Source organism: Sylvia atricapilla, chromosome 25 (assembly GCF_009819655.1).
Source record: "Sylvia atricapilla isolate bSylAtr1 chromosome 25, bSylAtr1.pri, whole genome shotgun sequence".
Lineage (NCBI taxonomy): Eukaryota > Metazoa > Chordata > Aves > Passeriformes > Sylviidae > Sylvia > Sylvia atricapilla.
In genome coordinates, this window is record NC_089164.1 from 2925949 (window position 1) to 2948277 (window position 22329).

Consider the following 22329-nt stretch of genomic DNA (forward strand, 5'->3'; position numbering starts at 1 on the left):
TCTGGGTCAGGACAGGAGCTCTCTGGCCATCCTGGGTCAGGACAGGAGCTCTCTGGCCATCCTGGGTCAGGACAGGAGCTCTCTGGTCATCTTTGGGTCAGGTCAGGGCCCTCTGCCCACCCCAGGTGAGGGCAGGAGCTCTCTGGCCACCCCAAAGCTCCTCCAGCCCTCCCCAAAGCCCATCAAACCATCCCAAGAACAAAGCAAAAGCTTCTCAGTTTATAAATTTTATTAGCTGGAGAGTGTACACAGTACTTACAATTGCATCTATTAAAGACCAAAATACACTTGAAAAAATGCGTCATATAAAAAAAATTAAAAACTTTGAATTATGTACAAACTTTGCCTGACGTTATGTTAAGCTCAGGACCCTCCCATGCCCCTTCACAAAGAAAAGTTTATTTTTCCCCTCTTTTTAACATGCAGGGCCTTAAAGCCATTTAGCATCACTTGAGGACCTTTTTTTTTTTTCCAAATCCTGTTCTTTATCACTTTTATAAACTGGGTTTTGATGGGTTTGATGCTTCACTGCTCTGGGTCAATCAAACACATTTCTCCCCAAGCCTCTTCTTTCATCCTCACCCACTCTTTAACTCACTCCTAAAGTCGAGTTTTTGCTCAAGTGTAGCCAATCTACAAAGAATTCTCATTTAATTGCTAGGGAGGTTTGAACTGGACATGTCTCCAATTTTAAGAGATTTCCTGGGAAAAGAAAGCAGAAATTTTTGGTACCGTGGTGTTGACTGCTGGCTCCAACCTCACCAAATAAACAAAACTTTCAGCAGTGATACACAGAAGACAAAAATAAAAATATGACAGGAGCACTCAGGCTTTCACATCACTATTTAAAATATTAACAATAAGACTTTCTAGAACACAAATTCATTTTTTTTTTACACACAACCTACAACAGTGGATCAGAAAAACTAGATATGAAGGGATACTGGGAAAAAGTCTACAAGTTCTTTAAGAAAAGTAATTACTCATTAAAAAAAAAAAAAAGAAACAAAATCTACGTCACAGCAATAATCTTGCTTCCCAAACTTCCAGCTCTCAAAAAAGTGTTTCAGGACAGAGATTTACCATCAACTGAAGAGCAAAAAAACATCCTGGAGAGGCTCTTACTCCAGCACACAAATATTCCACCAACAAAATGTTAAAGATGCTCCAAAAAAAAAAAAATTACAGTGCTGCAAATCCAACTAAAATCCTTTAAGGAGAGCTGTATGTTCCTGAAATGGGGGAGATCCCAGAAGTGCTGTGTGAGGGTTTCAGGTGCCAGCTGAGGAAAACCAGTGCTGGAACTGGGCAAGGCCCTAACGATGCCACTGATGTTAAAAACGCCCTTGGAATCATTAGAGATCAATCCTAATTAAAGAGTTGTGAGCAGAGTGTCAGATTGCTGGTCTAACTTAAGCCAAAAATTGGAAGGAAGAAGGTTTGTTTCCCTGCTAGGAGCCAGGCCAGCTCCTCCTGCAGCTGTCCCTGGGTGTCCTTCCCAGCTCCAGCTGTGGGGACAGACACGGAACCAGAGGAGCTGAGCTGCATTTAGAGATGCAGCTGCCAATTCCAAAGCCTCTCTGCAGCTCCTCCTTGCCCTGCCCCTCTTCCAGAAGGCATCCTTACAGCTGGACAGGTTTCCTCTTCCTCCAGGATTGCCTGCTCACAACAAGGATCCAACATTTCTCCTCCCTCCTCTCCCTCTCAGGTTGAGTGTTTTTCTTTCATCCAAAAGAAAGAGCATTTTCCAGGCTCTGTTCTCTTGTATCCTCCCAGTCTTCTACAACTTGCTGATTTGTCTTTTGCCATAAGATTCCAGTAAATGGGAAAACATGGGAGGGAGGAAATACAATTTTCAAGCTGCATTTTTGTGTCACTTGAAATCAGCGTTCACTGAATTTAACCTTGTCCTTGGCTGCGTTTCCTCAAAAATTCCTCATTCTTCAGCTTCACCTGGCCAGGTTCACAATCACCCAGCAACATTCCCAACCCCAAGCTTCACTGCTGTGATCCAGTCTGAACTACAGGACACAAAAACTGGAAAAATCTGGGACTCCAGCAGGCAGATGATGCCCAGAGCAGCTGTGTAACTCATCAAGATGGGAGGGGACAGGAGAGGAACGGTGAGAAATCACCTCTTAAATGTTTTTAACTACTGCTCCCATCACCAAAATTCGAATTATAATAGAGCAGGCTTAGAGTCTGAATTAAAACTCTGTTCTGGGGAGATGCTCAGCACTAAGTAGGTCATGGAAAAATCCTGGTTTTTCGTAATTTAAGTATTGCTTCTTCACTAAGTGCTACTTTTGTTTTGTTTTTAAGAGCTTAATCCATAAAAAGCATGAAAGGTTCATCATTATCTGCCTTCATCTGCTGAGTCCTTCAGGTACCTCAGGCTGAGCTGCCCCAGCTGCTGCTGTCTGAATCACAATCCCTCACTCTGGAACTGTAGAATTCATTTAGGCATCAGAAACTCCATCCCAACAATGGACAAGTGCCACCACTCTGACAATGAGGGTCTCTTGGAGGAACCATGGACTTCACTGGCAGGTGAGAAATGAGATCTAAAAACCAACAAATAAACAAAAAAAACCCCAAAAAACCAAACCAAAACAAAAAAATTCCTTTGGAAGAGACTCACTTAATTAAAAGTTTCAATCCTTTTGATACTCGCATCCAGTTTTCTTCCAAAGCAACGAATACTGGCAATGAACATCCCAAACCACCCAGAGACTGATTCACTGACCCAATCCCCCCACCCCACTTGCAACAGAGACACAACACATCAAGTCCTGCAGTAACCTGGACTACTTCTAGCATTGGTTGGATGGCTGAACCTTTCCCAGAGAAGAGCTTCTTTACACATTTACAAGGTGGAATTGAAAAGAATCCCCTTCAGTTTCTGCCAGGGTCGGAAGTGCAAGAGCAGAGCCCAGCTCAGGGAAAAACCAAGTCCAAAGGGGTGAGGAGCGGATGGAATAACTAATCTCTGCTGGGCAAACACAGGCCTGTGGTGCAGCCACTCAGTGCTGGCTGGAGGAGCTGGAATCTGTCCCTGCACAGGGCTGAGCTGCACCAGCCACAGGGATTGAGGTGGGAAAACGAAGGGAAACCAAAGGGATGAGCGCTCGGACTCCAAATCCCCTGTGCTGGATCAGGAGAGGGCACCAAGGAAGTCTGAAAGGTTCTGGTGGTAGAGTTAAAACCTCAAGCACGTCCTCAACACGTGGTGCTTGCTCTGTGGGAAAGGACAGGCTGTGGCATGGAGATTGTCCCACTCCAGGATTCACTGGGCACTCTGGGCAGGCAGGACAGGCTGGCAGGAGGGATGGGAATTCCCTTCAGGTGTTTTTCCCTGGAAGCAGGGGTTAGGAGACCCTGATCATCTGTGTCATGGCCTCTTCGTTGGTTTGACTTGGATCCTGCAGACACAAAAGGTTTAAAAAATTCCACATTTTTCCATGAAGCAGAGAGAGCCACACACAACTATTTTTCCTGGGTTTTACAGGCCAGGGACACAAAAATCCTAATACCTCCACAGAATTTGCTGTTTCTGGTATGTAGGAAGACTTAGGACTGGTCTGATATTCAGGAATGATTTTAGTTCAAAATAAGAAACACTCCCTAAAGGCACAGGACTGCTCTAAAGCACTGAGCAACCACAGAACCTGTTTATTCTACTCCACTGTGCCCCTTCCTTTGAAAAATGCCTTGCACCATTTATGCAAATCAAGATGCAGCTAAGAATCAGATATTCCCATTTTTTAAATTTCCATCAGATGTAAAGATAAAGTGTCTCCACCTTTTAATTCATGTCCTCAAAGAACACCCCAGTACCCAACCAGAAAAGCTGTTCTACAAACAGAGAATGTTTGTGTGCATTTATTCTAAAAACTACAAAGTGAACACACTTCTATCCACATTACTGTCATTTAATTCCTCAGGGCAACCATCCCTTGCTCTCCACAAGCAGTGCCAGGAGGTTTTATTCCCAATAAAATAATTGAATAAATATAAAGGCAGCGAGGGACAAGGGTCAGCAGCAGAGAAATTCAGAGGCAGGGAGAGACAAGGGTCAGCAGCCAAGGCCAAAACCCTGAACAAAGCAGCACAGACACCTCTGCTGTGTGTCCTGAAAGGGATTGGGGTGGGAAAATGAAAGGGGATTTGCCCCAAACCCCACTCACCTGCATGTGAGGGCTGTCCTTTTCCTTGGGGGAGAAGAAGCGGCCGCCCTCTCCCCGTTTCCTGGCCATGGCGTGTCGGTGCCGCGACTCGTGCAGGTATTTCTGCAGGGAGGGCACGAGAGGTCAGGGAGCAGCCACTCTTCCCTCCCACTGCTTTCCCAGGGGATTCCCTGGGAAATTTAATCCATCCCCTGCCCCACAGACTGCCAGTCACTGGCTCTCCAGGGGAAATTCCCAGTCCCCATTCCCCATCCATCCTCTGCCCCACAGACTGCCAGTCACTGCTTTCCCAGGGGATTCTCTGGGAAATTTAATCCACCCCTGCCTCACAGACTCCCATTCACTGCCTCTCCAGAGGAAATTCCCAGTCTCCATCCATCCCCTGCCCCACAGACTCCCAGTCACTGCTTTCCCAGGGGGGATTCCCTAGGAAATTTAATCCATCCCCTGTGCCACAGACTGTCAGTCACTGCTTTCCCAGAGGAAATTCCCAGTCTCCATCCATCCCTTGCCCCACAGACTCCCAGTCACTGCTTTCCCAGAGGAAATTCCCAGTCTCCATCCATCCCTTGCCCCACAGACTCCCAGTCACTGCTTTCCCAGAGGAAATTCCCAGTCTCCATCCATCCCCTGCCCCACAGGCACCGTGCTGGCAGTCAGTGCACGCTCACACAGCTCCAGACACTCCCAAAAACACTCAAAAGAAGCAGAATTATCCTCAAGGGACTTAAAAGAATTTACTCTGATGTCGCTCATGAACAAAATCACTGTAAAACTGAGCAACACCAAGATCCTAACCCTCATTTTCCAGCCCAGGTGGGATTCTGTGCCTTTCTCTGTGTCAGATCTGAGTTTTATCCTCACCCTTCTCTCTTTGGGGATTTTGCCCTCTGCTTCCAGCTTGGCCCGTGCCTGCCTCCTCTTGAGGATACGATGGTACTGCTTGGCATTGACATAGAGGGGCTCCTCCTCCAGCATCTCTGCTCCAGGCAAAGGGATCCTCTGGATGGCTGGGACTGAGCCAGCTCCAGGCACCATCTGCACACACAACCTGGGGGTTAGTTCTTGCAGCTCAGCACACCAACTGGACACAAAAATGTTACTAAAAACTCCAAGATTGAAACAGAAAGTGGGTTTTGCTCAGGTAATGCAGCTACTGAAATGAAAAGGAGCAATAAAGCTGTTGGCAAAACTGCAGAATCGATTGAAACAAATCAATTCCTTATCAGTCCTGCTGGGTTTTCCTGATAAAGGTAAAATTTCAATACAATTCTTTAATCAGGTTGTTGCTTCTTGGACAAGTAAACAAACAGGACACGGCCGGTGCTTCCCTTTCTTTTGGGTTCTCTCATTTCAGTTGTTTCATTTCAGAGCACCTCTAAGCCAACACTGCAGAGCTGCTGACATCTAGTGGGGACCAACGACATTAAAAAGAATGTTCAAAAGAAATAGGAATTGGCAGGGAAAGCCTCTATAAATGACGGGAACAAATCCTAAGGGATCCTCAAGAAAACCAGAAGTGACTCAACCTCTATTTAAACCTTTGCTCATCAGCTCACAGCTCAGTTTGAATTTCAGATTTTAGATTTCTGAGCTGCTGTGGGGGAAGAGAAAGTCCAGAGCAAAGATCACAGCAGGAACCAGGTCTTTGAAGCTGAAAATTTGTGTTGTTTAAACTTTAAACTGATGAAACTTATGGAGAGGACTGACCTTAGTAACCAAATCTCAGCTGAGTTAATGAGGGAGTCACAGGATGGTTTGGGTTGGAAGGGATCTTAAGGATCACCCAATTCCAACCTTCTGCCATGGGCAGGGACAACTTCCACCATCCCAGCTTCAGCTTGGCCTTGGACACTTCCAGAGCAGCCAAAGCTTCTCTGGGCACCCTGTGCCAGAGCCTCCCCACCCTCCAGGGAGCAATTCCTTCCCAAAATCCCACCCAACCCTGCCTTCCTTCAACTCACTGCCACCATCCCATCCCTACCCTTGTGAAAATCCTGCTAGGTTTGAGTACAAAACACCTCAAAGCTCAGCCTCCAGAGGCAGCAGTGGGGATTTCACACCTACCATGACCATTCCCCCTGAATTGACCACGTTCCCAGCCACTGGCAGTGTCACTGTGACCGTCCCCTGGCCACTGCTGGTGGTGTTGGTGTTGGCTCCTGTTTGGACAATCTGGGCTCCAGCCAGGCTGGCTGCAGGAATGGTGATCATGCCTGTAACAGGGACTGTAACTTTAAGGAAGTAGAACACAAAAGGAAAGGAAAAAAAAAAAAAAAAAGGAAAAGGGAAAAAAAAAAAAAGAGAGAAAAAAGAAAAACACGCACACAAAAAGAAGGGAACAGCATTAGTCCCACTTCTGTGTTTTACTCATTCATCCTTCCAAAACATGCAGACAGTCAGGAAAGCGTTCAAGTGAGGGATTAAGTTCCATCAGAATTCCTGGTTTTTGCATTTGTAACCTCACTGTGAGTAACCAAGCCCTCTCGAGGCGGATAAGCAGAATTAAGGGGTTTTATTCTACCAGCCCTTGCCAGAGACAAGGAGACTTTCTGTTTCTGGGCAGAGAACCCCAGAGTGACTTCCTACAGAGCACACAACCACCTCCATAAATAAAAAGCCTCTCCAAGAGGTGCCCTGGCTCCTACCTTGCTGCAGGATGGTGCCATCAGCATTCACAGGCTGGTACACGATGGTCTGGCCCTCAGCAGCCTGGGCAACCTGCTGGCCTTGCACTGCTATCTGCTGCTGGGTCTGAACAAAACAAAGAGCATAAAAAACCTCACAAACTGCCTCTTCTTTTTCCCCAGGGTTTACAATTCCTGAATGAACACATGGTGCTTGAGGTGTTCCAGGTGTCTATTTCTGTTGCCTCATTAGCAGCAGTAAGAAATAGGCTGGAGCACAGAGCAAATACCTGGAGATCAACCACCTGAAGCACATGTAAGATGCTTTTTCTAACAGTTCAATAATGAAAAAAAAAAACCAAATTCTAGGTTTCCTGTCTCACTATGAAGATGTGAAAGAACTGTTCTGCTCCAAAATTCAATTTTGGCCCTAACCAAAAGCATCAGCAGAAACCCCAGGTGTGACTGGACTACTGCACACAATGGCCCAAGTATGGAATTAGCAATGCTTCATGTTTTCAAAATTCAACAAAGAGACAAAAAACAACCACGAACCAATAAAATACAGAAACACGATGGAGAAAAACATGCAATCTAATCTTTTCTGCCCCAGAGAGTCATGTATGGCAAAACTACAAAAACATGACACTTATTCTCAAGTTCTCCTCAATATTAATAATTCCTTTTTTTATTTTTTTTTTTTTTAAACACTTAACCACATCTTAAGTCATTTGTCAAGTTTCTCTTCCTGTTCCTCTGCAGAAAAGCCTTTCATGCTGGTGCAGTTACCTGTGTCTGGCCAGCAGTAACTGCAGTCTGGGGCTGCTGTATAATGATCTGCTGGGTCTGGCCCTGCTGCCCCTGTACCTGCACAGCCTGCCCACCTTGAATCTGAATCTGACCTGGCTGGACCAACTGAATCTGTGGAAGAAAGAGTCAGAAAGGAACATTAACTATGCCTCTGATTTCTCCCCTCCTCGGCCTCAGCGTGACCAAGTCATCTCTGAGGGTGATTTACTGCGGCACAGAAAAAGGAAGCAGAGAGTCTTCTCTTTTTCCAAGTTGAAAACGAGGAGTTTTTTATGGATTGCTCCCTGTGACACAGGCACACGGGGCAGAGGGACCGGCGTGCTGTGTCACTGTGCTCCAGCAGTTCTGCACTGCTTACACAATAAATCACTCAGGAGAAATCAATTATTCACATCCACTGGGAACAGAGAGTCAGGTGGAAGAGGAGGACTAAGATTTAAGACGTCTGTGGGGTGTTAATTATCCAGCACTCAGAAGTGCTTCTGGGATATATAAAGTTGTCCTCAGCTTTGCAGAGTCTTTCCACCACTGTGGAACATTCTTAGATTAAAAAAAAGAAGAGCTTGGAATATGGTTTGAAAGTTTGTGTTTAAAAACATAGTTCTGGGTTTTCCTCCACCAACCAGACTGAGAAGAACCTCATACAAATTACAGTGGTTTTCAACAAAGGAAATATTAAATAAACCTCTCAAAACACCAAGACATCATTTGCCTTCCTGGACTGTGCTGGGTCCCTAAATCCCACCCTAAATCAGCAGGACACTTTCATTATGCCACGGTTACAGTTCTTCCCTTTGCTCTTCAGGAACACTTCAACTACCTTCCTAAAATTTACCAACTGTCTTTTAAATAGGTAATTACTTCCAAAAAAAAATCCATTTTCCAGACCTCTTTCACTCTTGCCTTCTATGCAACAGGGATGTTTAAATTCCCCTTCAGCCACCACATATTAGAGATATTTAAGCACAAATTACTTGCAAGAAGCTTTCTTAAATCATTTTTTTTTTATTAAATCCTCTTTCTGGGCCATAAATTGAACAGGCACCAGATCTCCAACTACATTGCAAGGGCCAGATAAAATATCCCAACGAACCAAAATCCTGCTCTAGGGGAAGCTATGGCAGGGCTGGTGCAACTGGATGAGCCCGAAGATCTCATCCAACCCAAATCCTTCCAGGATGAAAAACCCCAAACCAACCCAGCCGTGTTTTAGCATTGATCTAAAAGCTTTGCACCAGGCCAGAAAAGACTTAACTTGAATTCATCATAAAGGATTTATGAACTTTCACTCATTCCCACCACGCCAGAGCCACAGAGCACCACCTGTGCCTGGTTTTGGGGTGCTGAGCAGAGCCCTGGCTGGCAGTGGCAGCACCCCCAGAGTGTCCCCAAGCTGTGCAGTGTCCCCAGGGGTGTCTCACCTGCTGCAGCCCCTGTGTTCCAGACACAGGCACCTGCATGATGGTCTGTCCCTGGCCCCCGGGCACGGCCTGCACCATGATGGGCTGGCCCGTGGAGGTGATGAGCTGGCCCCCGCTCACCTGCACCATCAGAGGCTGCCCCTGCACCTGGGAACGACAAGGCAACAATGAAAACCCCGCCAGAGCAGCCCCACAGCTCACCTGCGGGGGCACAGCAACTGGGAAACGGGCACTGAGCTGCTTCCACCCAGCTCTGGGGTCCAGGATGTGTGATGGATTTAGTGAGTTATCTGCTTGTCTTGCAGCGCAGTTGTTATAAAGCATGAGAACCACGTTTTCCAGCCATGAGAAGTGCCTTCATGCACAGCCCAAGAGCGAAGTGGGAGGAAAAAAAACTTCAGTATTCACCTCACGATTATTGGTTTTTAATTGAGGTTCCTATTGAGAGAGCTCTGTTCTGACAGGGAGGTTCTGAGGTGGCTTCAGCTCTCTCCAATTTTATGCCTACAACATTCCCATTTCCAAAGTGACACGGAGCACGGCATGTGCTGAGAGAGACTCTCCGTGGTTATCGAGGGAAACTGTAACTGGAGCAACACAAAATGGACTTCAGGGAGGAAAAGTCAAAGTGGATGAGCAGCAGCCACTTCTGGGCCCCAAAATCCCAGAAAAATAAATATATAAAAGTAATTATTAAAATAAAAATAAATATAAAATGTGACCTGGCACAGGTTGCCCAGAGACACTGTGGCTGCCCCTGGATCCCTGGAAATGTCCAAGGACAGGCTGGACATTGGGGTTTGGAGCACCCTGGGACAGGGGAAGGTGTTAGGGTTGGAACTGGGTGAGCTTTAGGTCCCTTCCCACTCAAACCAGTCTGGGATTCTGTGGTGACTTTGGCCTGAGAATCTCTGGACTCTTGGACCTGGTATCGCTCTGGTCACTGGGAAAAGGGCCCATGGAAAGAAAAACAAGGGGAAAATCTCCCTGTTTGAACCCCCTCACCTGCCAAGTCCCCAAATTCCCAAACACATCTTGAAAAATGCTTTGCCTTCAAGGCCTAAATGCAAAATGAGCCTCATTAGCTCGGGAATCACACAATCTGATTTGTTTAGGAACAAGAACATCACAGCGTGGTAAAGTCACCCAGTTCCTGGTGACTTTCACACCCCAGGGGAGTGAGAAGCCAAATCCTGCCCTGGGAATTTGAGTTTCCAGGTCCCCACTCTGTCCCTCAGCCCTGGGCTGGATCACACAGGGAGGAGCATGCTCAGGTCAGCACAGAGAAGCACAGGCAGCAGCACAATACCCAAGAAGCAGAAAAGAAAAGAAAACATTCCAGGATTTTTGTTAATGAATCAGAGCAAGGCAAAATAGAAGCAAAAAAAAAAAAATAAAAATGGTGAGGAGAACATAACAACAACCAGAGGCCCCAGTGAGCCCAGCAATCCAAGTCAGGAAGTGTTTGAGATTTGAACTCTGAACATAAAAAATGCTGTGTTAATTCTGCACCTGGCAGGGCCATCCCAGCCCCTTGGAACCACCCTGCTCTGAGCAACTACAAACCAAACCAGAATTCTGAGTGCAAGACTGTCAACTGCTCTACAAAGAGCTCCTGGAAAAAAGCCTGGCTGAGGTCAGGAAGTGGAGGCTGCAAGACAGGAAACACTTCACACCAAAACAAGCTTCTTTCCAAACTGGGATGTGTTTACTGCTTGGATTCACCCAGCTCCTGGCTTTCCCTGTGTTGTTCACATGTAAACAAGAAGTTGGATCTCTGTGTGCCACAGAGGCCAATAAATGTCCCCAGGTGCCCTTTCAGTCCCAGGGGAGAAGGTTCCACTGTCCAAGCTCAGGCTCTGGCACCACCTCTGTCTGTCTCATGCAGTGAAGGCAGAGCCCAGAACCCTCATTTCCTTTGAATCACAGGAAATCTTTGGGGTTTACCCCGACTGTTACTTCCTCATTTTGGTTTTTTTTTTTAACTTTGGAGTCTCACTGAACCACAATTCCCCTTCCAGAACTCCTGGCCTGCACTTGGGAACAGCTCCAATGCCACGGCAAACCCTACAGGCAGAGAGATTCCTACTCCTCCTGGAAACCCGGGGAAAACACAGCATTAGATATGTGGTGCTGGGGAGGGTCATGCAGTGCTCAGAAACACAATCAGAGAGGTCACCACTACCTGGAGGGTCTGGACTTGCTGGCCTGAGGCCGATGCCACCTGGGCCTCAGTCTGCAGCTGGACAGCTGTGACACCTCCCTGCTGCTGGGAACAGGAACAGGGAGAGCTTGAAACATGGAAATGCACAACACACTGCTGGGGCAGGGGGTGGGGTTCACACACACTGCTCCAGGAACACGAGGAACGGGAATTTGAGCAAACCCAAGGATGGAGTTCCCTGGAACTGCATGTGGCACTGCCAGGCTTCAACATCCCAGCTCACAGGGAATGGCAGGGGAATTCTGCAGGGTTTCAAACCCAGTTTCAGGGGTTTAGATTTGAAGTTTCAGGCTTCAATACCCCAACTCACAAAGAATGGGAGGGAAAATTTTGCAGGATTTCAAGCTCAGTTTCAGGGGTTTAGGTCAGGCTTCAATATCCCAACTCACAGGGAACAAGAGGGATCATTTTGTAGGATTTCAAGCTCAGTTTCAGGGGTTTAGACTTTGAAGATTCAAGCTTTAATATACCAACTCACAGGGAACGGGAGGGAAAATTTTTCATGATTTCAAGATCAGTTTCAGGGGTTTAATTTTGCAGGCTTCGATACCCCAATTCACAGGGAATGGGAGGGAAATTTTGCAGGATTTCAAACTCAGTTTCAGGGGTTTAGATTTGAAGTCTCAGGCTTTAATATGCCAACTCACAGGGAATGGGAAGGAAAATTTTTCAGGATTTCAAACTCAGTTTCAAGGATCTAGTTTTGCAGGATTTCAAGCTCAGTTTCAGGGTTTTACCCTGCTCACTGCCCAGGTTGGGCACCGTGAAGGGTCCCAGATTTTGGGCACACTGATTTGTCCCAACAAAGCCCTTCCTGCAGCACAGTCTGAGCTCACCTCTGCCACCCCTGTGTCACTGTCTGCCCACCAGTGACCCCGAGGGACAGTCTGCAGAGGCTGCAGGAGCAGGCAGAGCTAAAAGCCTTTTCTATCTTTAGGCTCTTTGCTAAGAGTCCCAAAATACTCCCAGTAAGTGTGTTAGCATGGGGAGATGAAGGACAGCTCCCTCTCAGTGCTGCAACAGCCTGGTGAAACAACTTATTTTAGCAAAATGTTTCATGTCAGACACAGGCTTCAGGAAGTTGTACTGCAAATGGAAGCCAAGAGATGGTTTTATCTCCTTTTCACCTAGAAAATGTCAATAAACCAACGACATCTTTGGTTATCGGCTGCAGACAGGTATTTGGGATAATCCTTCATGTAAAATGTTTTAATCTCAAGTGCAATCTTGAAAAAAAGTCAACTCCAGCTAAACCAAATGGAAGGATTTGGTCTCTACTGAGGGAAAAGCAAAGCAGATCTCCCTGAAAACATCATCCAGTGGCTCAGGCCTTTGCATGGCAAATCAGCAAACCCCTCCCTGAACTAGAACAGAAGATGCAACAAAAATTCAACAGCAGCTGAAAATACATCCCCAAATCTGAATATGGAAAGTTTAACAGCCAAAATCAGTCAGGCCTCAAAGCTCTGCCCTGGTATTTTGCACACTGAAACATGAAACTCTGTGGGATGGACGAGTTCACCCGAAGCTCCATGGCTGGGTTAATTCCTGTTCTGTGTGTCTGTTTTGCTCCACCTGCTGTCCTGAAACAAAGAATCTCTAAAAATGTCCATTTGATAAAGCTGGAGGAAACCACTGTGGGCTTGAACAAAACCTATTTCAACTTTGGGGGAATTTTTCTTGTGGACAACTGATTGTTTCTGTTAATAATCTGTTTTCTCCATTTTCAGAGACGTGTTAATGTATTTTTTTATACGTCTTTATATTTTACCTTCCCTGTGTCACTACCATTTTGCAAACTCCCTGAAATTTGGTGACATGTACACTTGCAATTCAATTTTATACATTTAAATTTATAAAAATTTTTGTGTTTATATAAAAACTTACTAATTTTATTTTTAAGATATAGTAAGCGTATTTTAAAACCCACATTTACTCTGACTTCCAGGCAGGTGCCACCAGCGCCCAGGTGACAGAAGCCAGGTGACAGAACCCAGGAGGATGAGGATGGTGCTGCTGTGCCCCTCTGAGGGGTGCAAAGGGCCCCCACATCCCCACATTCTGTACCTGCTGCTGGATCTGCCCCGCCTGCACCACGATCTGCTCTGTGGAGCTGCTGCTGTTGGCTGTGTACTGCTCCATGGTGCCTCAGCCCCTGCAAGACAAGCAAAAATCAGGTGATCTGCTGTCCCCAGCCTTGGGAATTCCCGTTCTCCCCCAGCAGCTGCAAAGCTGAGCAGGGCAGGAGCTGCCCCAGGGCAGAGCTCAAACAGAGCTGCCCCATCTCAGCGATAAACAGAGGTGGCACTTGAGGCACATCTAAACTGAGTGAGCAGCAAAACCACCTCAATTCTGCCCCAGATTTCATGGACTCCAGCAGTTCTCTGAGTCTGCACACACAGGGGAGTGTCACTGCTGGAAAACCTCAGGAAATGCTTCGCCCTTAGGTGTGAAACCAAAGTGCACCTGAAGAATTCAGCAGAGCTGTGTGAAGGCTTCTCTCCTTCCCCCACTGCACACCACGCTCTCCTCCTGCTCCCATGGAGTGGTTTGGGTAGGAAAGGACATCAAGGATCATCCAGTGTCACCCCTGCCGTGGGCAGGGACAGCTCCCACCACCCCAGGGTGCTCCAACCTGGCCTTGGACACTTCCAGGGATCTAGGGGCCTCCCCACCCTCAAAGGGAGCAAGGAATCTCTTCTCTAAAGAAGCATTTATATACTCAAACATATCCTTCATGTATTTTTGGGAAGCACCAGCAGATTTCCCAGCACCTCTCATTCCTTGGCCCTTTCCCTGCACACATCAACACCACTGTGCTGAATTTTATGAATTTTATAAAAATTTATAAAAACACCTTCTCCCTGCCACTGCTTCTCTCCTCACAGGCCCAACAGCAGCAGAATTCCAACTGCAGCGAGGTGTTTGATTTATGCCACGACTGAACAAGTTCCTGAGACACTGCTGGAAGGAAACACAGCCCAGAACTTTAATTTTCCAAGTCTAAAGCCACAAAACCTCCGGCTCCCTCAATTTTTCAAGGAATGCTGATGGGATTAAGTCACAGACTCCCTGTTCCCGTTGCTGTGGTTACTGCTACTGTTTGAGCTCCATCCATTGCCCATTTCCTGAGACTTTTTTCTCAGCCAGAACAAAAGAAGATAAATATTCTTTCTGAAAGTGCCGCTGTCGGGTTCTCATCTCATTTTCACACTGGATACTTCATTTCTGCCTTAAATTAAAACCTTTAATTAAAACATTAAACAGCTCTGTAATCCCAACACTCTGCAGCCGCTGCCCAAAATTCTGGACAAGGTTCTACCAGTGTTGGATCCTCATCCTCCGAGGGATTATCTCATCCCCTCCATTAAACACAGAGTGGCCAAGTTAAATATTAAAGCTCAGGGATCGATCAATGGCAGAGGACGGCAGCTTCTCCCTCAGTGAGCTCATGGGCAGCTCCTCCTCACCGGGAACGCTCTGGGAACGAGGGGAGCGTTCCAGTTCCAGCAGCAGATATTTATAAAAACACTACTTACATTAAAAAAATATTGAGTTGTACGGGACTCATTAGGATCACCAAACTCCTGGCCCTGCATAGGATAGCTCAAAAATACATAAACAAGTACTTATATACATATATAATTTATATTTATACAAACATAGCTGCACCAGGAACAGTTTCCTCACCAACCAGCCCACACCAGGAGCAAACCGGGGCCACGCACAGCCCGAGAGCTGCCGAGCATCACCGGGGCCGTGTCCCGGGCCGGGGCAGAGCTCCTGAACGGGCAGAGGGAGCTCTTTTTATACGTCTTTATATTTTACCCAGGAAGGTAAAATATAAAAACATATAAAAATACAATTCCCACGGGATCCCGCCGCTCCACGGCCACGGAGCCGCACGCCCACACCCGGAGCGGGATTTACCACGGGGGCGGCGTGAGCACGGCATGTGGAGCGCGGCTTCAGCTCCGGGCCCCTCGTGGGAGCCAGCCATGACCGGGGCTGTTTCAGTGCGGGAAGCCCCGGTGTGCTCGGGAGTCCCGGTGTGCTCGGGAGTCCCGGTGTGCTCGGGAGCCCCGGTGTGCTCGGGAGCCCCGGTGTGCTCGGGAGCCCCGGTGCGCTCGGGAGCCCCGGTGTGCTCCAGCCGCCCGCTGCCCCAAGGCTCGGCCCTGCCGCCGGAGCGACATCTGAGGAGGCGGCACCGCGCACACCGGCACCGGCCGGAGCAGCCCGGGCCCCTCCGCCAGCGGAGAGACTCCCGGGGAGGGCGGGGCGCTGCGGGCCCCGCCGGGGGGAAGAGGCCGGGCCCCGCTGCGGTGCTCGGCGCCGCGCCCCCGGCCCAGCCGCGGAGTCCCCGAGGCCGCTGCTGGCGGCCCCGCTCGGCCCCGCTCGCCCCGCGGCCCGGCCCCGGTTCCCCCCTCAGCCCCTGAGTGGCCGCGGCCCCGCCAATCCCGGCGCGCGGGGGCTCCATATTGGCCGCTCGCGCTCACCGTGCCGCGCTGCCCGGTCCGCGCCCCGCGCTGATTGGCTCCGCCGCGGGACCCCGAAGCCCAATCAGCGCCCGCACTCGCCCGCCGCGCAAAATGGCGCCCAACCGCGGACAAAGGGGGCGAGGGGCGGGGCCCCGCCCGGCCGCGGCCGCCCAACCGCGCGCCTCGCCCTGCCCGGCGCTGCTGCGACTGCGCGGGGGCCGTGGAGCGCACGCGTGGGATAGGCCCCGCCCGCATCCAAGCTCCGCCCCTTGCCCGGAATGTTCTGGGCCGGGAGCACGGAGAGGGTCCGCCCGCGCGCGCGGCCGCCATGTTGAGTGCGGCCATGCCGCCATGTTGTGTGGGGCGCGGCCGCCATGTTGTGTGCGGCCTTACCGCCGCGTCGTGTGCGGCCGTACCGCCGTGTGCGAAACGATACCGCCGTGAGGGCTGAGGACCGTCCGCCGAGTCCCCGTGAGGCGGGTCCGCCATTTCGCCGCGAGGCGGGGCCGCTGAGGCAGTACCGCCAATGTCCCCCTGAGGCGGAGCCGCCGTGCCGGCTGAGGCGGTGCCGTGCCGCCGTGAGGCGGGGTCGCCCTTGCGGCTCGGCCGGAGCGATGTGGGCGGCGCTGGGCAGGCTCGGCGTGGCGCAGGCCGTGGGCCTGGCCCGGTTGATCGCTGTGCGCCCCGCGGGTGCGGCTACGAGTGGCCCTGAGGGGTGGGAGGGGGAGGAGGAGGAAGAGGAGGGTGATAATGGTGATGAGGAGGAGGGCGGCAGCCTGGGGGTGCCCGTTGTGCGGTGACCCGGGGCTGGGCCTCCTCCCTCCGGAGCTGTAGGCGCAAGGGGACCGCGTCAGGGCATCTTCAGGCTTGTCCCGCTGTCACAGCTCAGTTAGGCTTACCCTCGCCCCCTCTGACACACTCTTACTGCCTAGCTTGAGGTTCCTAATAATTGTTTTTCTCTGATCTTTCCAGCTGCAGGAGCCTTCTCCATACCCCACGTTACCATGGCCACCCACTTCTCCAAGGATCAGGAGGAGAGAGTGCGTAGGAAATGGGTTACATGGGATATTACTGTCTGTGCAAAGAGGCCTTCCCCTCATTACAGCCCATCACAGCGCTGGCTGCATGCTGCAGCTTTTGGGAGCAAAGTGGCTGCCAGTGCTGAATTCTATGTGCTTTTTGTGTGTACTGTCAGTGGGGCAGAAGCTGTGCAGCAGCACAGAGCACACCTACCTGCCTGAGCACCTCCACACTGGTGCTGCTGGAGGGCTTTCACTAATCCAGCTGTGCTCTCTGTCACTTAATTACCCTTTTAAGCTTTGAGTTTGTAAGATTACCTGCCGAGCTGGCACGTGACTCTATAAATGATCTCGTTGAGAAGGTGTAGCGCGTTTGTAATTCTGTGTATGGGGTGTGCAATTCTCCGTAGTGGGTTTGTAGTTCTCTGCATTGGGTTTGTCATTCTGTGAGCTCGGGTTGTAACACTGTGAGTGGGGTTTATAATTCCACGTGTGGGATTTGCAATTTTGCCTGTGGGGTTTGCAATTCTATCCGTGGGGTTTGCAATTCTATCCATGGGGTTTGCAATTCTGTCTCTGGGGTTTGTAATTTTGTCTGTGGGGTTTGCAATTCTGTCTCTGGGGTTTGTAATTCCACATGTGTGGGGTTTGTAATTTTGTCTGTGGGGTTTGTAATTCTGTCTGTGGGGTTTGCAATTCTGTCTCTGGGGTCTGTAATTCCACAATCGGGGTTTGTGAGCTCAAACACTTGCGCCCTGCACAGCAAACTCGAACCCTGCCCCTCTTGCTGCCCAGTCCCTGGTCTGCAGAGCCCCGTGTGCCCTCTGAGGAGGTTCTGTTGGCCCTGCTCTGCAGATCAGGTGTGTGAAGGGGGACCTGTTCTCGTGCCCGGCCACGGACGCGCTGGCGCACTGCATCAGCGAGGATTGCCGCATGGGCGCCGGCATCGCCGTGCTCTTCAAGAAGAAGTTTGGAGGCGTCCAGGAGCTCCTGGATCAAAGTGAGTGCTGCCTGAAGGAGCTCCTGGTTTCCAGCAGGGAGCGTGTTGGAGCTGGTTGGGGTTATGGAGCGTGGCTGTTTGATAAAACGTCTTGATTTTTGTGCCTTAGAGAAGAAGACAGGGGAGGTGGCGGTTCTGCAGAGGGATGAGCGGTACATTTACTACCTGGTAAGGGCTGGGGTGGCACTGGGACACATCCCTGGGGTTAAAGTGTGTCACATAGCAGGTGTTAACAGCTCTGGGGGTTTTGGTCGTGTTCATGGAATCAGGGAATCACAGAATGGTTTGGGTGGGAAGGGACCTTAAAGCTCATCCTGAGCAGGGACACCTTCCCCTGTCCCAGGGTGCTCCAAGCCCTGTCCAGCCTGGCCTTGGACACTTCCAGGGATGAAACAGCCACAACTGCTCTGAGCAATCTGTGCCCGAGCTTTACTACCCTCACAGGGAACAATTCCTTCCCAATATCCCATCCAATCCTGCTCTCTGGCAATGTGAAGCCATTCCTGTTGGCCTGTCTCTCCAAGGTCCTTGTAAATAGTCTGTCTTGTTGGCTCCCTTTGGGCACTGGAAGGGAGTTTCTGGAATCTTCCTCTCAATAAGAAATGTGTCCTCAAACACTGCTGGTGAGGAGCAGCCAAGCTGTTCTGTGCTCCTGCATTTCACCTTTACATGGACAGAACTGGCTGCTAAATAAGAATGTTTTAAGCTGGGAAATGTTAGTTCTTTGCTCAGGTCTTCCCACAGAGGCAAGTCTGGGTGTGGAGTTTTGGGATATCATGGAACGTGTGTTTTGTAACAGTATTTATAACAGAAGTTTGCAGGGGTCATGGCCAGGCACAGCTGAGCTTTTCCATTTTGCTGCAGATCACAAAGCAGAAGGTTTCCCACAAGCCCACGTATGAGAACATGCAGAAGAGTTTGGAAGCCATGAAAGCTCACTGCCTGAACAACGGAGTCACCGACATCTCCATGCCCAGGTGAGGGGCTCAGGAGCTGCAATGCCAGGGCTTGGGGTGTTTCATTTCCAGAAGGATGGCTGAGGGATGATCCCCTGTGAAATAACTATTCAAGCCTCCACCTTTATCCTCTGATCAGCTGGGCAAATCTAATTTGCATTTCCCTGTGCATTTCAATAGTAGCGAAGCACGTCTGAGTTGTTCCTTGTTCTGTGGGGTTTGTGGGGAGCTGAGGCAGGGCTGCCTGGGCACAGCACAAGGTCTCACAGCTCTCCTGGTGCTTTATCCTCCAGGATTGGATGTGGACTCGACGGCCTGCAGTGGGAAAAGGTGTCGGCCATCCTTGAGGAGGTGTTTGACAACACTGACATCAAGATCACAGTTTACAGCCTGTGAGCAGAGCAAAGATCCCCGTTTCCCCCAGCTCTGAACTGACAAAGGGGGACCTTTGTGGGGAGCACGTTCTGCACTCGGGTGTCACACACTGTGACAGCGACAGGGGCTTCCAGCAGCAGCAGCAAGCTCCAGGGAAGTTCATTAGGGCTGTTAATTAGCGGGAGGCTGTGGAAACCCCGGCACGGTGTGTCCCTGCGGCCACCAGGTGTCACTGGGGCTCCACGCAGTGCCTGCCGCGGGGGTTCTGTTTGCTCTGGTGCTGCTGAGCTGCCCCGGGCAGCGCTGCCGCCTCGCCTTTGTTGTGTTCCGTCTGGCACTCGGGTCACTCACCCGTCCTCAGGGTGGGAACGGTTTCGTTTCTCCCTCCCGGCCACAAATGGGGTTTGCCGAGCTCACGCTCACTCAGGATCATGCTGTGATGTGAAATAAACTGTGCCCTGCTCTTGGATTGGTACCTGTGGCTGTTGTGGGATTGCAGGGAATGCTGGAGGGGTGTAAATACACCTGGTGGGTGTGCTTTATACAGCAGCTCTATAATTTATACTCTGCAGAGCTCTGTTTGGTGAGGATCCAAACAGGCTGATGTGCTCCAAAAACTCACAAAATGGAGTTTAAGGTGGGATTTTCACATTTCTTTGTTTGTTGCATTTGTAGTTCAGGTGTTACACAAAAACAGGTGTTTGTTACCCAAAACAGAAGCAAATCAGTACCACGCCTGGTTCCTGAGATCCATGGAAAACTGATTTGGAAGAGTTTGTTCCAGAACTGAGGAGCTGCCACAGACATTTACTTTGTGTTTGGTTTCCCACCCTCCCACAATAACAATTTTTTTTTTTTGACTTCTCTCATTCTGAATGCCCAGGAAAGTGCCAGGTGTGTTGAAGAAATATAAAAATAGGACATAAGAGTTGAGAATTTTGTAGCATGAGAGGGTTCCCAACTGGATTTCCTTGGGTTACTCAGTTCTGTGGGGCTTTTTGCTGCTGCAAATCCTGTTTGTCTTTAAGTTCTCCCTATCCTTACTCTCCCTGTCCCCTGCCCATATTTTCTAAACCTGGGAGCTGCTGTAGCTGGGAAAAACAACCTTGGACAAAGAGGAATGTGGAGCAATGAGCTGATCTAGAACTTTCACTGAGGCTGTTCATGGATTCAGTCCTTCCCTTTATTTGTGTCTGAGTTTTTGTTCTGGTTCCTCCCTCACAGCATCCCCCGTGAGCTTTGTTTTACATGGAAAATGATCCTGCTCTCCCAACACTTGTGTGTGCTCTGGAAATTTTTTAGGCATTTAGTTCTCCCTTCCCAGCTACAAAATATTCCCTGTGTGGCTGTCCCTGGATGTCCTTGAACTCAGACTTGTCAGGTTCAATTTAGGACTCCTTGCAAGTAGAGAAGAAGGAATAAACAGTGCTTTGGCTTTTGCAGTGGCTTCCCATTTTATTTCACTTTGCTTTTCCCAGGTTTATATCCCAACATCATTGTTTGATATCGAATTCTTGGGCTCCATCATGATTTGGAAGAGCCCTGAATTAAATCACAGCTCTGACTGTTGAGGAGAACAGAGGGAGAAAACTTCTTTTTCACCTTAAATCCCTTTCTTTTCCCCTTTCTAGCGCATTTATCTAACCAGTAGCTTTGTTCTAAGGTCTCTTCCCATGAAATATTCCCAGAATGTGACCCCACAGCCTGTGGGTCACTGCCATCCCTTTCACCACAGCGTGGGTTTGGTTGGGGCAGGGAGGGGGAGGAACAAAAAAACACCCAAAAAATCCCAAACACCAGCACCCAGGTGTGTGTTGTGTGTGTCTGTGTGTTCAGAGTCCCACAGGGCCTTGTCTCCCAGAGGTTGGTTCTCCATCCTGCTGGAATCAAAGCTTTGGGAAGCAGGACTGTCCCAGGTGTCAGGTCTGTCACATCTCTTCATGGATCCTTTCTCATCCTGGGGAGGGAAAAAGAGACATCCTGGAGACTGAGAGGTGACTGGTCAGTACCCCATAGAAAAGGGAATTGTGCAACAACTGGGATTCCCTTTAATGGTGTTTTTTAGGGGTAGGCTTTGGGGTGTGAGTAAATTCCCCTTCAATCTCCATTCCTCTCCCAGTTGTCCTGAACATTATCCCTGTGGGGAACAGGGATGTGTTCTGCTGGCCGCAGAACCTTTTTATTCTTTATTCCTGGAGAAGAAGACAGAAAAGCACTAAATCCCATGGGAATGTGCTGTGGGGGGAGCCCCTGGAAGGGGCAGGGCACTGCCTGGGATTGTTAGCACCATTCAGCTGACAGTAAGAGAAACTGGAACCCAAATTCGAGTTAATGAGCGTCCCCCTCACTCACCCAAACCTCAGTGCAAGATCTCAGCCAGCTTCTCCTCGTAGTACTGGAAATTCTCCTGAATATCCTCCCAGGGCACGAAGGACTTGGCCTCCTCCCCTTCCTCCTGCTCCACAAAGTTCTTCCAGACATACTCAAAGTCTTGAGGCTTCATAATCCTCAGCTTGCAGCCGGCCTCCTTCATGCTCCTGAGGGCCGCCTGCATCTCGGGCTCTTCCCACATGAAGAGCCTGCCCACCATGATGGTGAGGCGCAGCCCCTTGTTCTTGCGCAGCGCCTCGCAGATCCTCTGGGCGCAGGTGACACAGGGGCTGGAGGACACGTACCAGGTGACGTCGTGGCGGGCTCCGGCCTGGCAGGTGGGCAGGATGGTGTTGAAAAAAGCCATCTCGGCGTGGGCGGCCGCGTGCTCGTCCTCCAGGTAACCCCGGCTAGGGGCCCCCTCCTTGCCCTGCGTCTCCACCACGTAGCACAGGAAGGTTTTGTTCCTGCCCGAGCTGTACTCCACGTTCCTGAACTGGAATTTGAAGAAGATGGCTGGGAGGCGTTCCCTGGGGAAGGAGGAGGAGAGGAGAGCAGAGAGGAGGCTCAGAGGGAGATGGAGGTGAGGAGCCCATTTGGAACCCTGGGCACTGAGAATTTCAGCCTTTCTGTGCTCACAGGCACTGAGCCCCCAGAAAACACTGCATTGGACCTGAGGTGTGGAAAAGGCTTCCAAAATTGAGTGACAGCCCTGGGATTGTGGGTGTGGGGTTTGGATAGAAGTGTGTGATATCACATATTGGAAAACTTACAGTCTAAGGTTTTAGAATATAGCAATATATAAATCAAGATGGAGGATTTAGGGCATAGATTAAGTCCTCTTTTACCTTCTTCGTGCTTT

The 22329-nt window shown here is 49.7% G+C and overlaps 3 protein-coding genes across 12 annotated transcripts; 1 reads left to right on the forward strand and 2 right to left on the reverse strand.

Annotated features, from left to right (window-relative positions):
• Positions 1-211: 211 nt before the first annotated feature.
• NFYA (nuclear transcription factor Y subunit alpha) lies at positions 212-16237 on the reverse strand. Of its 9 annotated transcripts, XM_066335937.1 has the most exons (10): positions 15766-15947; positions 13337-13424; positions 11228-11314; positions 9046-9192; positions 7604-7735; positions 6836-6941; positions 6255-6421; positions 5052-5225; positions 4188-4289; positions 212-3422 (listed from the first exon to the last, which is right to left on the reverse strand). In XM_066335937.1, the coding sequence occupies exons 2-10, from the start codon at positions 13409-13411 to the stop codon at positions 3369-3371; spliced, it is 1044 nt and encodes a 347-aa protein (XP_066192034.1). In that variant the 5' UTR covers positions 13412-13424; positions 15766-15947; the 3' UTR covers positions 212-3368. The 9 variants fall into 9 exon arrangements, with proteins under 9 accessions (XP_066192034.1, XP_066192026.1, XP_066192029.1 ...); XM_066335929.1 differs by lacking the exons at positions 7604-7735; positions 15766-15947 and adding an exon at positions 16141-16237; XM_066335932.1 differs by lacking the exon at positions 7604-7735 and having other exon boundaries at positions 11231-11311.
• OARD1 (O-acyl-ADP-ribose deacylase 1) lies at positions 16087-19572 on the forward strand. Of its 2 annotated transcripts, none has more exons than XM_066335939.1 (6): positions 16087-16437; positions 16720-16787; positions 17622-17766; positions 17876-17934; positions 18631-18743; positions 19016-19572. In XM_066335939.1, the coding sequence occupies exons 1-6, from the start codon at positions 16122-16124 to the stop codon at positions 19116-19118; spliced, it is 804 nt and encodes a 267-aa protein (XP_066192036.1). In that variant the 5' UTR covers positions 16087-16121; the 3' UTR covers positions 19119-19572. The 2 variants fall into 2 exon arrangements, with proteins under 2 accessions (XP_066192036.1, XP_066192037.1); XM_066335940.1 differs by having other exon boundaries at positions 16107-16227.
• A 960-nt stretch (positions 19573-20532) lies between these two features.
• APOBEC2 (apolipoprotein B mRNA editing enzyme catalytic subunit 2) lies at positions 20533-22135 on the reverse strand. The gene is made up of 3 exons (XM_066335552.1): positions 22107-22135; positions 21450-21997; positions 20533-21054 (listed from the first exon to the last, which is right to left on the reverse strand). The coding sequence occupies exons 1-2, from the start codon at positions 22133-22135 to the stop codon at positions 21457-21459; spliced, it is 570 nt and encodes a 189-aa protein (XP_066191649.1). The 3' UTR covers positions 20533-21054; positions 21450-21456.
• Positions 22136-22329: the final 194 nt, after the last annotated feature.

Bases quoted from the DNA above. Each gene is read 5' to 3' on its own strand.
- NFYA (XM_066335937.1), bottom strand. From the start codon at position 13,411: ATGGAGCAGTACACAGCCAACAGCAGCAGCTCCACAGAGCAGATCGTG. The intron at 5,226-6,254 runs GTAGGTGTGAAA...TTGTGTGTGCAG, and splicing joins ATTCAGGGGGAATGGTCATG to ATGGTGCCTGGAGCTGGCTC. The intron at 3,423-4,187 runs GTGAGTGGGGTT...TTGTGTCTGCAG, and splicing joins AGGACAGCCCTCACATGCAG to GATCCAAGTCAAACCAACGA.
- OARD1 (XM_066335939.1), top strand. From the start codon at position 16,122: ATGTTGTGTGCGGCCTTACCGCCGCGTCGTGTGCGGCCGTACCGCCGT. The intron at 17,767-17,875 runs GTGAGTGCTGCC...TTTGTGCCTTAG, and splicing joins CCAGGAGCTCCTGGATCAAA to AGAAGAAGACAGGGGAGGTG. The intron at 17,935-18,630 runs GTAAGGGCTGGG...ATTTTGCTGCAG, and splicing joins AGCGGTACATTTACTACCTG to ATCACAAAGCAGAAGGTTTC.
- APOBEC2 (XM_066335552.1), bottom strand. From the start codon at position 22,135: ATGCAGTGTTTTCTGGGGGCTCAGTGCCT. The intron at 21,998-22,106 runs GTGAGCACAGAA...CTCCTTCCCCAG, and splicing joins TTTCTGGGGGCTCAGTGCCT to GGAACGCCTCCCAGCCATCT.